We start from the raw sequence: 12,081 nt of genomic DNA on the forward strand, positions 1-12,081 counted from the left end.
ACACACATATATGCACAAACACACAATGCAGTTTTATTCAGACGTAAAGAATAACAAATATGTCACTTGCAGAAAAAAGGATGAAACTGGACACCATAATTTTTTTGAGTGAATAAGTCAAAATCAGAGAGAAAAGTACCATGTGTTTTCTCCCATGTATGGAAACTAGGAGGGAAAAAAAGGACCCCATGAAATTAGAAGGGAGATAGGAGAGTAGAGAGAAGGGATCAGGGGAGAAAAGAAGGAACAGTGAGGGAAGCACTGGGGAATGAAATTGATCCAATTATGGTTTTGTGTGTGTACGAATAAGCCACAGTGAAAGTTGCCATTCTGTACATTTTATATGCACTGATGAATGGAAGAAAAGCAGGCAGGCCAGCAGACAGGCAGGCATATGAGAGATTAATGTTTGCAAGAATGTAGTGAAATTGAAACACACTGGGCTCCCGGGAATGTAAACCAAGAAAAAAAAACATTGGAAATAAAACAGGGTAGACACACATGTTAATATGAAAGGCACACACAGTACCAAATCAGCATTTGTTAGGTGTGCACAATAAATACATAAATTAAGTATATTTGATTTAAAGTCACGATTGCATTTGATTCTACAACCAACATAAATGAAGTGTTTAATTTTGGGAAATTTTGCTTTACCACTTAGAGCCTCAGCTGTTGTAAGGGGGAAAAAAAGATCATATCTGGCGAGACCGCGGTGAGGAAGTACCAAGGATTGAAACCAGGGGTAACAATTTAACCACTGAGCCACATCCCCAGCCCTTTGTTTTTTTGAGACAGGGTCTCTCTAAATTGCTTAAGATCTCTTTAAATTGTTGAGGCTGGCTTTAAACTTGGGATCTTCTGGTTTCAACCGGCCAAATCGCCCGGATTACAGACATGCACCTCTACGCCTAGAAAAATCATTTTTTAAAACAGTAAAATGGTGGACATATAAGTGCTCGATAAAAAAGAAAAAAAGTTAATTGTATTGCTTTAATTTTAATAATGCAATTAACAATTTTATTACAGGCCTTAACCTTCAGGAACAAACTGCCATAAAGCTTTTCATTTTAGTATTTAAAAAGCACTTTTCCTAAAAGAAAAATCTACATTTTTCATTTATTCTTAAGATAAAACGATTGTCAAACATTAAAAAGAATTTCAGGCCGGGCATGGTGGTGCAAGCCTGCAATCCCAGCAACTCAGCAGGCTGAGGAAAGAGGATCAGGAGTTCAAAGTCAATCTCAGCAACAGTAAGGCTCTAAACAACCTAGAGAGACCCTATCTCTAAATAGAATACATAAAGAGCTGGGGATGTGGCTCAGTGATCGAGTGCCCCTGAGTTCAAAGTACCTCCCCTTCCATTCAAAATAATAATAATAATTATAATAAATTCAGAATAGGAATGTAGCTCAGGGGTAGAATGCTTGCTTAGCATGTGTAAGTTCCTGAGTTCAATCCCCAGGATCAGAAAGAACAAACGGGGGTGGGGTGGGGGGGGTGGACTTTAAGTAGCCTGTGGGTGGGTTGGCTGTTGGGGATTACTAGGTGCAGGGGTCTTTTTGAGTGTTTTCCCCAGAATCCTGGAAAACATGAATTCTAACATTAGCCATCTTGAAATTCTATGCCTGTTTTTATCCCTCCACCCAAGAAACACCAGTGATTCTGCCCCCCAAGGGCCCAGACAGGTATTTCCCCACAGAGACACACCACAGCCAAAGCTATTACCCAGCCGACTCCTCCCATCTAGGGGCCGAGCTCCGTAGGGGCGGAGCTAAGCGTGACACTGGTACTTGGGTTGCGAGGGCAATACAATTGGCCCTCCAGGGCGCATCCGGGTCAGTGCAAAGGAGCAAGGTTCCAAAGTGGGACGCCAAGCACAGCAGCGGGCGCAGATCCACAGAAGCCAGGACTGCGGCCCACGCGAAAGCTTAGCGCACCTCACCTACCCTCCAGACCTGACTGTCACTGCGCGCAGCACCGCGCCGCCTGCGCCCCGCACTCACTTTGCCCCGAAACGGGAGCATCCACCACAGCGCCGTCGACATGGTGGGCATTCGTCCACGCAGCCCCAGCGCCTGCCCTGCGCCCTGGGGGGGACCACAGCCTGAAGGACCTGGCCCTGCCAAGCGCCGCCGACTAGACGACCCTGCAGACCCCGCAGAGCCCCCGGCGGCACCCAACCTGCAAAACTCTGCAGCAGCAGCCAACGCCACCGCGCTCCCCTCCGTGGTGGTTCTGGCCGCGGGCTGCTCCTTACAGGTACCCATGGACGACGGCGACCTGGTGCTACAACCTGCGCCAACCTCGGTCCTGCAAGTCAATCTCCAAGGACACAACCTCATTCTGATCCCTGAGGGCCTCGTGGGAGCCAGGGACCAACGCCCAGGAGGCCAGGGAGACTGTCCTGAAGACCCGGAACTGGGCGCCGTCCTGAGACCCCTCGGTGAGAACATGGTCGTCGAGCAGGGATTCTTCTGCGAAGTTATCCCAGATATCGTCAGAAAAATAGAGGCCTTCGAGGAGCAATGGATGGACCCTCCAGCCGGCCAGCAGGGGCCCATCCCATATCTCCCTGCTTGGGCCCCCACCCCTAGTCCAGTGAGGCGCTCTTCTAACCCCGCCTACGACGTGGATTTCCACCTTATGAGGCCCTTCCCCACCTCACCGCTGCAACCTCTACCTCCCTCTCCAAGTTCAAGTCCCCAGGCGCGTCCGCAGCGCTCTCCAGGCCCTAGGAGCAAAGCCTGCAGACGTCTGTTCTAGGAAGAAAGGAACTTCTCCCCACCCCACCACCGGACCCAACTCCTGGACACTCTCCTGGGGGGCCTGCTGCATCCCCAGAGCCCCTCAATAGTCAGCAGTTCTGTGCTGACAATTGTTTTTTCTGTACCCGATTGTAAGGAAATAAAGACATCAGGAAGAGAAGGCAGATTCCACATTTCATCTTGGAAATGGAAAATCTTCAGGGAAACCAAAAACTGTGTTTTCAGATTTTGGGGATTCTTCACAGGATCATTCTCTAAACACACACACACCATTTCCCTGCATTTTGTAGACGTTGTTTTCTCTCAAAATGCACTTTTTAACTCATATCACCACTCCCCTGATTTTCCCTCAAACCAAGAAATCACTGGATTTCTCATGCTGTGAGTTTCCTTCTGTGTTTTCCCATGGATTTATGAAGACATTCAGCCATAGCATGTCTAGTTCTTCATTTTTCCACCTGCTGCCCCAGTAAACTGCCAAATAGTATGATGGTTGCTACATCTGATTGTATGGTGTTTGTTCTCAGCAGTCTCTTAACCTGTTAAAGAAATTCTCTTCCAATCTTACTTCTTAATGTAAATGAGATGTATGTTTAATTTTATCTGATGTTGTCAGCATGCATTGGAATATATTTTTTAAATAAGTTCATCTGGTGATTTAAACCAATAGACTGATGGAAATGTTTGCTTTACTGCTATTCCACAGTGTTTTCTACCCTTAAATTGTACCCTGATATTTTTTGTAATGTAAATAAAACTTGTAACATTTGAAATGTTAATTTATTACCATGTTTCGTTCATTTCTGTAAAGTAAAATATTACAAAACTGAAGTCAAACAGTCATTTCATTTCAAAACATCAGTAACTATTCAGATTGACCATCGCACCTTGCCAATTATTATTTTTAATTTTTAGTTGTAGCTGAACAGAATACCTTTATTTTATTTATTCATCTATTTTTTTTTAATGTGTTGCTGAGGATTGAACCCAGTGCCTCCATGGACTAGCCAAGGGTTCTACTGCTGAGCTACAACTCCAACCCCACATTACCAATTCTTTCCTACCTTTTTATTCTTAACATTCTACTCATTCAGTCTAGCCTCAATTTTCATCTGGCTGAAGAATATCCTTTAATAGTTATTTCCACCATGTCCTATGTGTGGTAAACTGTCTTGGTTCTATAAGTTTGAACATGGTTTTCCATGATAAACTCTCTTAGTATTGTATGCCTGAAAAGGCCAATATTACTCATGTATGAATATTTCTATTTAGTGTCAACATACATTATATATAATCAGAGATATGATAAATTATTGATATAGGTGTATTAAGAATTGTAGTGCAAAATAAATTTTAAAAAGAAAAATGCCATTATTACATATTCATTCTTAAATATAAAATGTTATATAACTGCTTGAACAATATTCGCCTATTGCCATTTTTGTGGTTGCAAGATAAAAAGTCTGCCAATCAAGTTGTTATTCCTTTATATGTGACTTTTCTACTCATTGTAGTATATTTATAAATTGTCTTATTTTACACTTTGTGTTCCTTGATTTTTAAATGTTTTTATTATTGCATTATAGTTATACATAAGAGTGGGGTTCATTTTTGACACTCATACATGCATAGAATATAATTGGTTCCATTTTAATACCCAGTACTTCCACTTTCCCTTCCCTCCTCTCTCCCCTGTTCCTCTTCCTCTCTACTAGTCTTCCTTCTATTTATTTTAGCTTTTTTAATCAGTTGCTTTATAGATAATACATAATTATAGAATGCACTATGACATATTCACATATGTACATAGCATAATATGATCAATTTCATTCCACAGTTCCTCCCTTTTCCCATCCCTCCTCCTTCTCCGTCAATTCCCTTCTTCCATTCCACTGATGTCCCAAAGGAAAAAATTAACACCATGAATAAAGAGCTTACAGAATGAGAAAATCTTTACCACTACTCTTCTGACAGGGAATTAATACTTAGAATATATTAAGAACTCAAAATGCTTAATCCCCCAAAAAAATCACAAAATAACCAATCAATAAGTGGGCAAAAGAACTAAACACACTTCTGAAAAGAAGAAATACAAACGATTAACAAACATTAAAAAAATGTTCAAAATGTTCAACATCCCTAGAAATCAGGGAAATGTGAGATACAGGAATTCGGATTTCTTGAGAATCATGAAAGACGGAGTCATACCAGTGTGTTGGAAGAATCATCCAAACATATTTTTAAATCATTAGGAATTGTGACAGAATCAATGTGGAATAGAGTAAAAAGCACTCAAGAAATGAGGGGCAAGAGCCCCAGTGTTGGAATGAGAGTGGAGAGATGAACTAAGAAAGAGTAGTGGGCGGGATGGGTGTGGTGGCGCCCATATTCCCAGCAGATCATCCCAACATCTGAAGGTTGAGGCAGGAGGGTCACAAGTTCAAAGCCATCCTCAGCAACTTAGTGAGGCCCTAAGCAACTCAGTGAGACCCTGTCCCTAAACTACAAAAAAAAAAACTGGGGGTTTGACTCGGTGGTTGAGTTCCCCTGGGTTCAATCCCTGGTACCAAAAAAAAAAAAAAAATAGTGTGGAAATAATGGCCATTTCTAAAACAATCAATGCATTTGGGAATGAGAAGGATGGTTAATTACCAATGAAATCTAAATATGAGATCCAGGCAGTCTCTTCAACTCATACAATTAGTCTTACATCTCTTGGAGCTAGGGGTAGGAACCTAAGCACCTGACCCACAGTTTACTGAACAGATAGGTTGAATTCTCAAATTAGGCAAGTCTGTGCTGGTGAGGTCACCGCTCTGATTGGGCTATGAGACATGGGGTAAAGACAACTAGGTGGACAGATTTGAATATCTTGAATTCGCAGACCCCAAGCCTGGAGAACTGGCCTGCTCTTCTCTGTTAATGGTTGACACTGCCTTGCATTAAGTTGACAGAAGCAGCTGCCTGGCAAGGCAACATGCAGTGACCTCAAAATCTACCCTTGACTCCTCTCCACCACAAGGCCAGTAACTAAAGTTAAGCCCAGAATATGGGCCTATAAACAATGAAGGGGAGGGAAGAAAAGCACATAATTGTGTGTGTGTATGTGTGCCTGCACGAGTGTGTGCATGCATGTGTGAGCAGGTGTGTGTGTGTGTTCTGCAGGATTCACCCAACATAAACCAGCAGGAATCAAGTATAGAACTGAAGCTGCTGGATATCAGCCTGTTAAAGAGAGAGTTTGGAAATTTAGAAGAATTCTCCTGTAATACAGGAGACTTTTAACACCCTTGCTAGGACTTTGTTAAGACAGTACTCACATTCTTAAAAGCAACTCTCAGAAGCTTGGAGAAAAGAATGATCCACAGTACATTAAGGAGAAATGCTACCACTGAAAAGGCAGATTGTAGAAAAATGGAGCAAAGGTTTAGAGAAGCTGGGCGCAGTGTCACACACCTGTAATCCCAGCAATTCAGGAGGCTGAGGCAGGAAGATCTCGAGTTCAAAGCCAGCCTCAGCTAATTAGTGTGGCCCTAAGCAACTCAGGGAGGCCCTGACTCTAAATAAAATACAACAACAAAAAAGGGCTGGGGATGTGTGTCAGTGTTTAAGCACACCTGGGTTCAATCCTCAGTACAAAAAAAAAAATTTAGAGAAACGGTATTATATGGTGGATATACTAGCTAAAGTAGTAAAAAGCACCAGCTACTACCATGTCTAGCAGAACTTAGAGGGACACTGCAAATAAGAGCAATAGGAATGCAGGAACATGACTGCATGACCAATGTGATTCTGCAACCTGTACACTCAGAAAAATGAGAAATTATATCCCATCTGATTCAAATGTATAATATGTCAAGATCGTTGGACTGTCATGTGTAACTAATTAAAACAATTTTTTTTTAAAAAAAGGAATGCACTTGGAGATAGCCAGTATCATTGATAAGCTCCGAGGGGAATAGGGTGATGGCAGGAGATGCCATTTGAGAGCTGGACTCCTTGTCAGCCAAGGTAATAAAAAGATCTGAGAGACTAAAAATAGAAATTGATGATGGTCAGATCATACCTGACAGTAAAACCCAAACCCACAACCTCTCCAGCAACTGTCCTAGAAGATAAATCATAAACTCTAGAGTAAGATCCCAAAATGGCCAGAACTTCATCATTAACTGTCAAAAGCCTAATCTTCTCTCCCAATTCCAACACAGGACCAACCAGAGAAAACTCAATATTCTGTTCCTAAGAGATGGTAAACCATACCAATCACTTAGAATGTCCCACTTCTATTAGCCCACCTCCAGCTTTCCCATGGCAAAAACTTCCAATCAGACACACCTGAAGCCTTCCCTTTATCCATTGCAAACCTCTCCTGACCTCCTGGCTGCCTTTAAATCTCCAGAAAAAGCAAATGATGATCAATGTTTATACCAGCTCAATTCACAATAGCTAAGCTATGGAAACAACCTAGATGCCCTTCAACAGATGAATGGATAAAGAAAATGTGGTACCTACACACAATGCAATATTACTCAGCCATAAAGAACAAGGAAAGTATGGCATTTGCCAGTAAATGAGTGGAACTGGAGACTATCATGCTAAGTGAAATAAGCCAATCCCAAAAACCAAAGGCCAAATGTTCTCTCTGATATGCGGATGCTGACTCAAAATAAGTGGAGTGCAGGGTGGAGGTTCACTGGATTGGATGGAAAGAATGAGGGAAAGTAGGAGAGTTGGGAATAGAAAAAAACAGTAGAATGAACCCAACATAACTTTCCTGTGTTCGTATATGAATACACAACCAGTGTTAACTCCACATCATGTACAACCACAAAAGTGGAAAGTTATGCCCAATGTATGTATGATGTCAAAATACATTCTACTGTCATGGATAACTGAAAAGAACAAATAAAAAAAATTAAAGCAAATGCTGTGGGATGACTCCCTTGCTATAGCAAGACCTGAATAAATAGCTTCTGTTTGTTCTCATTTGGATGGTGTTTGTTTATTTTCTGTCTGCCAGAAGGCCCCATTGAAACAGGGTCTACCCAGCCCAATACAGTAGATCAGCACGGGGTCTAAACTTTCTCTTTGAGTTCCTCCTTTGTTTATTCTCAGTTGAAAACTCACGTTTTGTTATCACATCCATTTGTTTGCCATCTTGGTGGAATCAAGCCATTCCCCTTCATCCCCTTTTGCTCTTTTCTGTGTTTCCATGTTGCATTGTACAATCTAAAAGTGGCAAGATGGCTAGAACCTCTTACACAAGGTGCACAGCACCATGTTTATTGACCATTGCCAGCTCTTAGAATGCCTCCTGAGTCTAAATTCTCTCCTCTTGCAGGAAAAATGCCTGCTTCTTATATGTTTCTCATTATAATCCTAAATCTTGTGTCTCTTTCTAAGTGGCACAATTTCACCAAGGATGATGTGGACCATCAGTGGCTAATGTGGGGAATGTTTGACTTGAACAAAATTTGAGAGACACCTTAGAAAAGGAAGGGAATAGGATTTCCACAGATTCAGTGGGTACAACTTTTTCCTCGGGTACACAGAGAAGCCTCCAAACAAAATTCTGAGTCAAAATTTCCCTCATTAAAGGATTCTCTAGCCAAAGATAATGAGCCATTTGACAAGTAACATCAAACAAGACTCATATCCCTAATAAATATTTCACCTTTGAACTTCAGCTGCCTCCCTATATTTAGATCTCCCTCTGGCCTTTCTCCTCCCAATCTCCCTCCTTCAGTACTTCCATCAATTCCTTTTTTTAATTCTTCTTGTCCAAGTTCCAACCTTTTCCCTTTTCTCTCTCAAAAACCTAAAATGTCAATTGCTTCTAAAGATCCATCTGTTCTATAAATCAAGGATTCGGGCAACTGTAGAATTTAAACCTTGGACCTGACTGAATTAAGAGCTAATGTGTCCCTTAACACAGACAAGACCAGAAAACATTCATGGAAGAAATTTGATCTCTTTAAAAGAATTTAGATTTCGATGTGGTACACATGATCCTGAATCACCTGACTCACATCAATGGATACACATATTGGTCATAACCGCAGATGCTAAATCCTGGATAGCAAAAGCTGATTGGACTGACCCAGAAATGGATCTATGGGTCTCTCTTTCCATAATAAAACTGAGAGTCAAAAAAAAAAACTGAGGGCTGGGGTTGTGGCTCAATGGTGGAGCGCTAGCCTAGCACATGAGAGGCCCCAGATCCAATCCTCAGCACCACATAAAAATCAATAAAGGTACTGTGTCCAACTAAAAAAAATCAATTTAAAAAAAAGCTGAAGCCATGTGTTGGCTCACACCTATAATCCTAGCTACTGGGGAGACTGAGGCAAGAGGATCACAAGTTTGAAGTCAGCCTGGGCAATTTAGTGTGATCTGTCTCAAAATAAAAATAAAAAGGGTGGGTATGAAGGTCAGCGGTAAAGCACCCCTGGATTTGATTCCCAGTATTTGAAAAAAAGGCTGAAAAGTAGACCCAAGTCTCTTAAAACCATATCCCAAACATTTCCAACAAAAATTAATCCAAGTGCTAGTATTTCTATACGAAATGCTGCTACAGTTGTAGAGCTTCCTTACTGGAGGAAATGCACTCTATAGGTGGAGGGTGTTTCAAATAATACACATATTCTCTCTATCCCTCAGCCTTTAACTGGAACCCTTGGGCCTTTGACTAAAAATATTCTTCCTGGCTCTGTGATAACACGCCTGGAAATTCAATAGGGAGAGACTTACTTTGCACATAGAATTATAATATTAAATGCACACCAAATGGACCATTTCTTGAGTTTACAAAGGACTCCTTTATTTATACACAAGGCAGGTCTCTTCTGTATATACCTTTGCATTCTCTATTATATGTGATGCATATCTTCCATCAACATAGGGAAAATAATGGGAAAACAAACTACTAAAGTTCAGATTGAACCTACCAAGCCATTACCCAAACTTGTCCAGTGTCCCTTGAAGGACTCAAACCTGTGGCTGAAGCCATTATATACAAAGGCATTCTCATACTGTGCATAAGTGCTTGTCACATTCTCATCCCGCTAGGAAGGAAACAAAACAGACAATCAATTTGCTAAGAACTCTAGTCAATCAGATCCAACACTTCCTGCTAGAACTTGACCCAAATCCTAGCCTGTCATCTGTCCCACCTGAAGTCTCTTGTTTCCCTGCAGTGAATCTCTGCTCTGCTCTTCTCAGTTTACTTCTAGACCAGAACAGTCAATGTCTTTTTGCCTCTACCAAAAGTGGACAGTATCCCAGGAATTCACCAGTGACCCCTCTGATTTTCCCAGTTCCTTGATCAGACCTAAAATTCTTGCGAATCCATTCTAATACACCATGTGATATCTTCTCCTACGGTGTTCAGAGAACAAGGAAGCCTATAAAAAGGATTGTTTACTTGCCTCCAACCTTAGCAGAAAAGAGACAATAAAGATTCAAAAGATAAATGTTTTGTCAAATCCTAGTTCATTATTTAGAGTGATCTGTCTGAGGAATGAAAAACAGTCTCTGATAAATTGAAGATTACCCCCAAATATTCTAGAACCCTCACAAAAGACAGTTCAGAGTCTTCTCTTGAAAGGGTGTTAACCCTACTGCATTTAGGGATATGGACCTCCATCAGGGTGACCAGCAATTCAGCTTGCACCACCTCGGCCTCCACCCACACGTGGAAGTCGGTTAGAGCCCAATTTCAAGATCTAAGCCTATAAAACTCTTAAAACAGGAAAAGCTTCATGACATTGGATTTGGATATGATTTCTTGGATGTGACACCAAAAGTACAACAAAAGTAAAATAGATTAATTGGATGGCAACAAAATGAAAAATTTCTTTGCAACCAAGAACATGATCAAGTGAAAGACAACCTACAAAATGAGAGAAAATATCTTCCAATTATATAAGTAGGGGTTAGTATCTAGAATATATAAAGAAGTTCTACAACTTATCAACAGGTTAAGGACACCTTTGAATGCTTTCTTAGAAAGGCTTTTCATGACCACTACTCAGGAGATTTCATGTATTGAAAGACATGTCAGAGGAAAAGCTGCTCTTAAACTTCACTGGAAAGGACCTTATCGGGTACTGTTCACAATAAATTCAGCAGACAGTCTGTCCTTGTGTTCATGTCAGAGCCAATTCAGAATTCCATGGAACTGAAAAACTACTCCAGTAGGTGACATCAAATTCAGGATTCTAGAAATCCCATTGGAAAGCACAAAGCTAATCTAAGACTCTCAGAATAAGCAGATGAACTTGGATGGCCACGATTTCTGCCAAAGACATCAAATAAAGAGTCCTGTATAATTCCTGCTTTGTTTTATCTGCTTGCTTATCTTCATTTTTTTCCTCATTTTCTATAGACCCTGGTGTCAGGACACTCCTGTTTTATATGACACAGTAACAAAATGATCACAAATATCTTGTAATACAGTTGAATATGGAAATGAATAAAAATAAGTAGAGAAGACTGGAGTGTCTACATTTCACTGAACTGATCCACCTCTCCAAGAGAATGCTCAAAAGTAGGGGAAGGGATTAAGAGATTTAATATACAAATTGACAATCACCAGATCACATATGATGCCAGAACTCTAATTCACAACCACCATAGCAATCAGCCCTAGAAACCAAACAACCTCTGCAGTAATCAAGTCATGAAACCAAACTACAACTTCTAAAGGCAACTGGCTCAAAATGGTCAGCACTGAGCTGGGTGTGGTGGCATACACCTGTATTCCCAGCAACCCAGGAGGCTGAGGCAGGAGGATCACAAATTCAAAGCCAGTCTCAGCAATTTAGCAAGGCTTGAAGCAATTCAGAGAGGCCCTAAGCAATTTCGGCAAGACCCTGTCTCTGAATAAAACATTTTAAAAAGGGCTGGGGATGTGGCTTAGTGGTCAAATGCCAATCTCCAATACCAAAAAATATATATAAAATAAAATTAGCATTGATCAGTGACTGTAAGGGAGGGAGCAGAATTTCAGCCCCATCTCAAAGAAGTTAATATCTCAGACACCACTACATGTTTTTAGATTCAGTTTTATAATTATTGCAGTATCAACAGTGCACTTTTTAGCCATATGATTCTATTTTTTGTTTTGCTTACTCTTTTTCTATAAGTTTAATTGTCTACATATGCCAAGAACTTCATACTTGTGTAGTATGATCTCAATGAGAATATATGAAGAATCAGGAGATCTCAGAGAAGTCAAAAGAGATGGCAGGAATGTTTGCATTAAAGGATACAGTCATCCCACATCCTGGGCCTTCATTTAGAGCCTGTATGT

At 40.9% G+C, this 12,081-nt stretch overlaps 1 protein-coding gene across 1 annotated transcript; it reads left to right on the plus strand.

Moving 5' to 3' along the window:
* The first annotated feature begins 2,046 nt into the window (after positions 1–2,046).
* LOC124084476 (proline-rich protein 23B-like) lies at positions 2,047–2,766 on the plus strand. The gene has a single exon (XM_046431779.1). It carries the CDS (start codon positions 2,047–2,049, stop codon positions 2,764–2,766), a length of 720 nt encoding a protein of 239 aa, XP_046287735.1.
* Positions 2,767–12,081: the final 9,315 nt, after the last annotated feature.

This window comes from Marmota monax, unplaced genomic scaffold (genome assembly GCF_021218885.2).
Source record: "Marmota monax isolate L192 unplaced genomic scaffold, Marmota_monax_Labrador192_F-V1.1 WCK01_AAM20220418_F8-fsc00022, whole genome shotgun sequence".
NCBI lineage: Eukaryota > Metazoa > Chordata > Mammalia > Rodentia > Sciuridae > Marmota > Marmota monax.

What these genes read in the sequence shown, in the direction of transcription:
- LOC124084476 (XM_046431779.1), top strand. Translation starts at nt 2,047, where the DNA reads ATGGTGGGCATTCGTCCACGCAGCCCCAGCGCCTGCCCTGCGCCCTGG.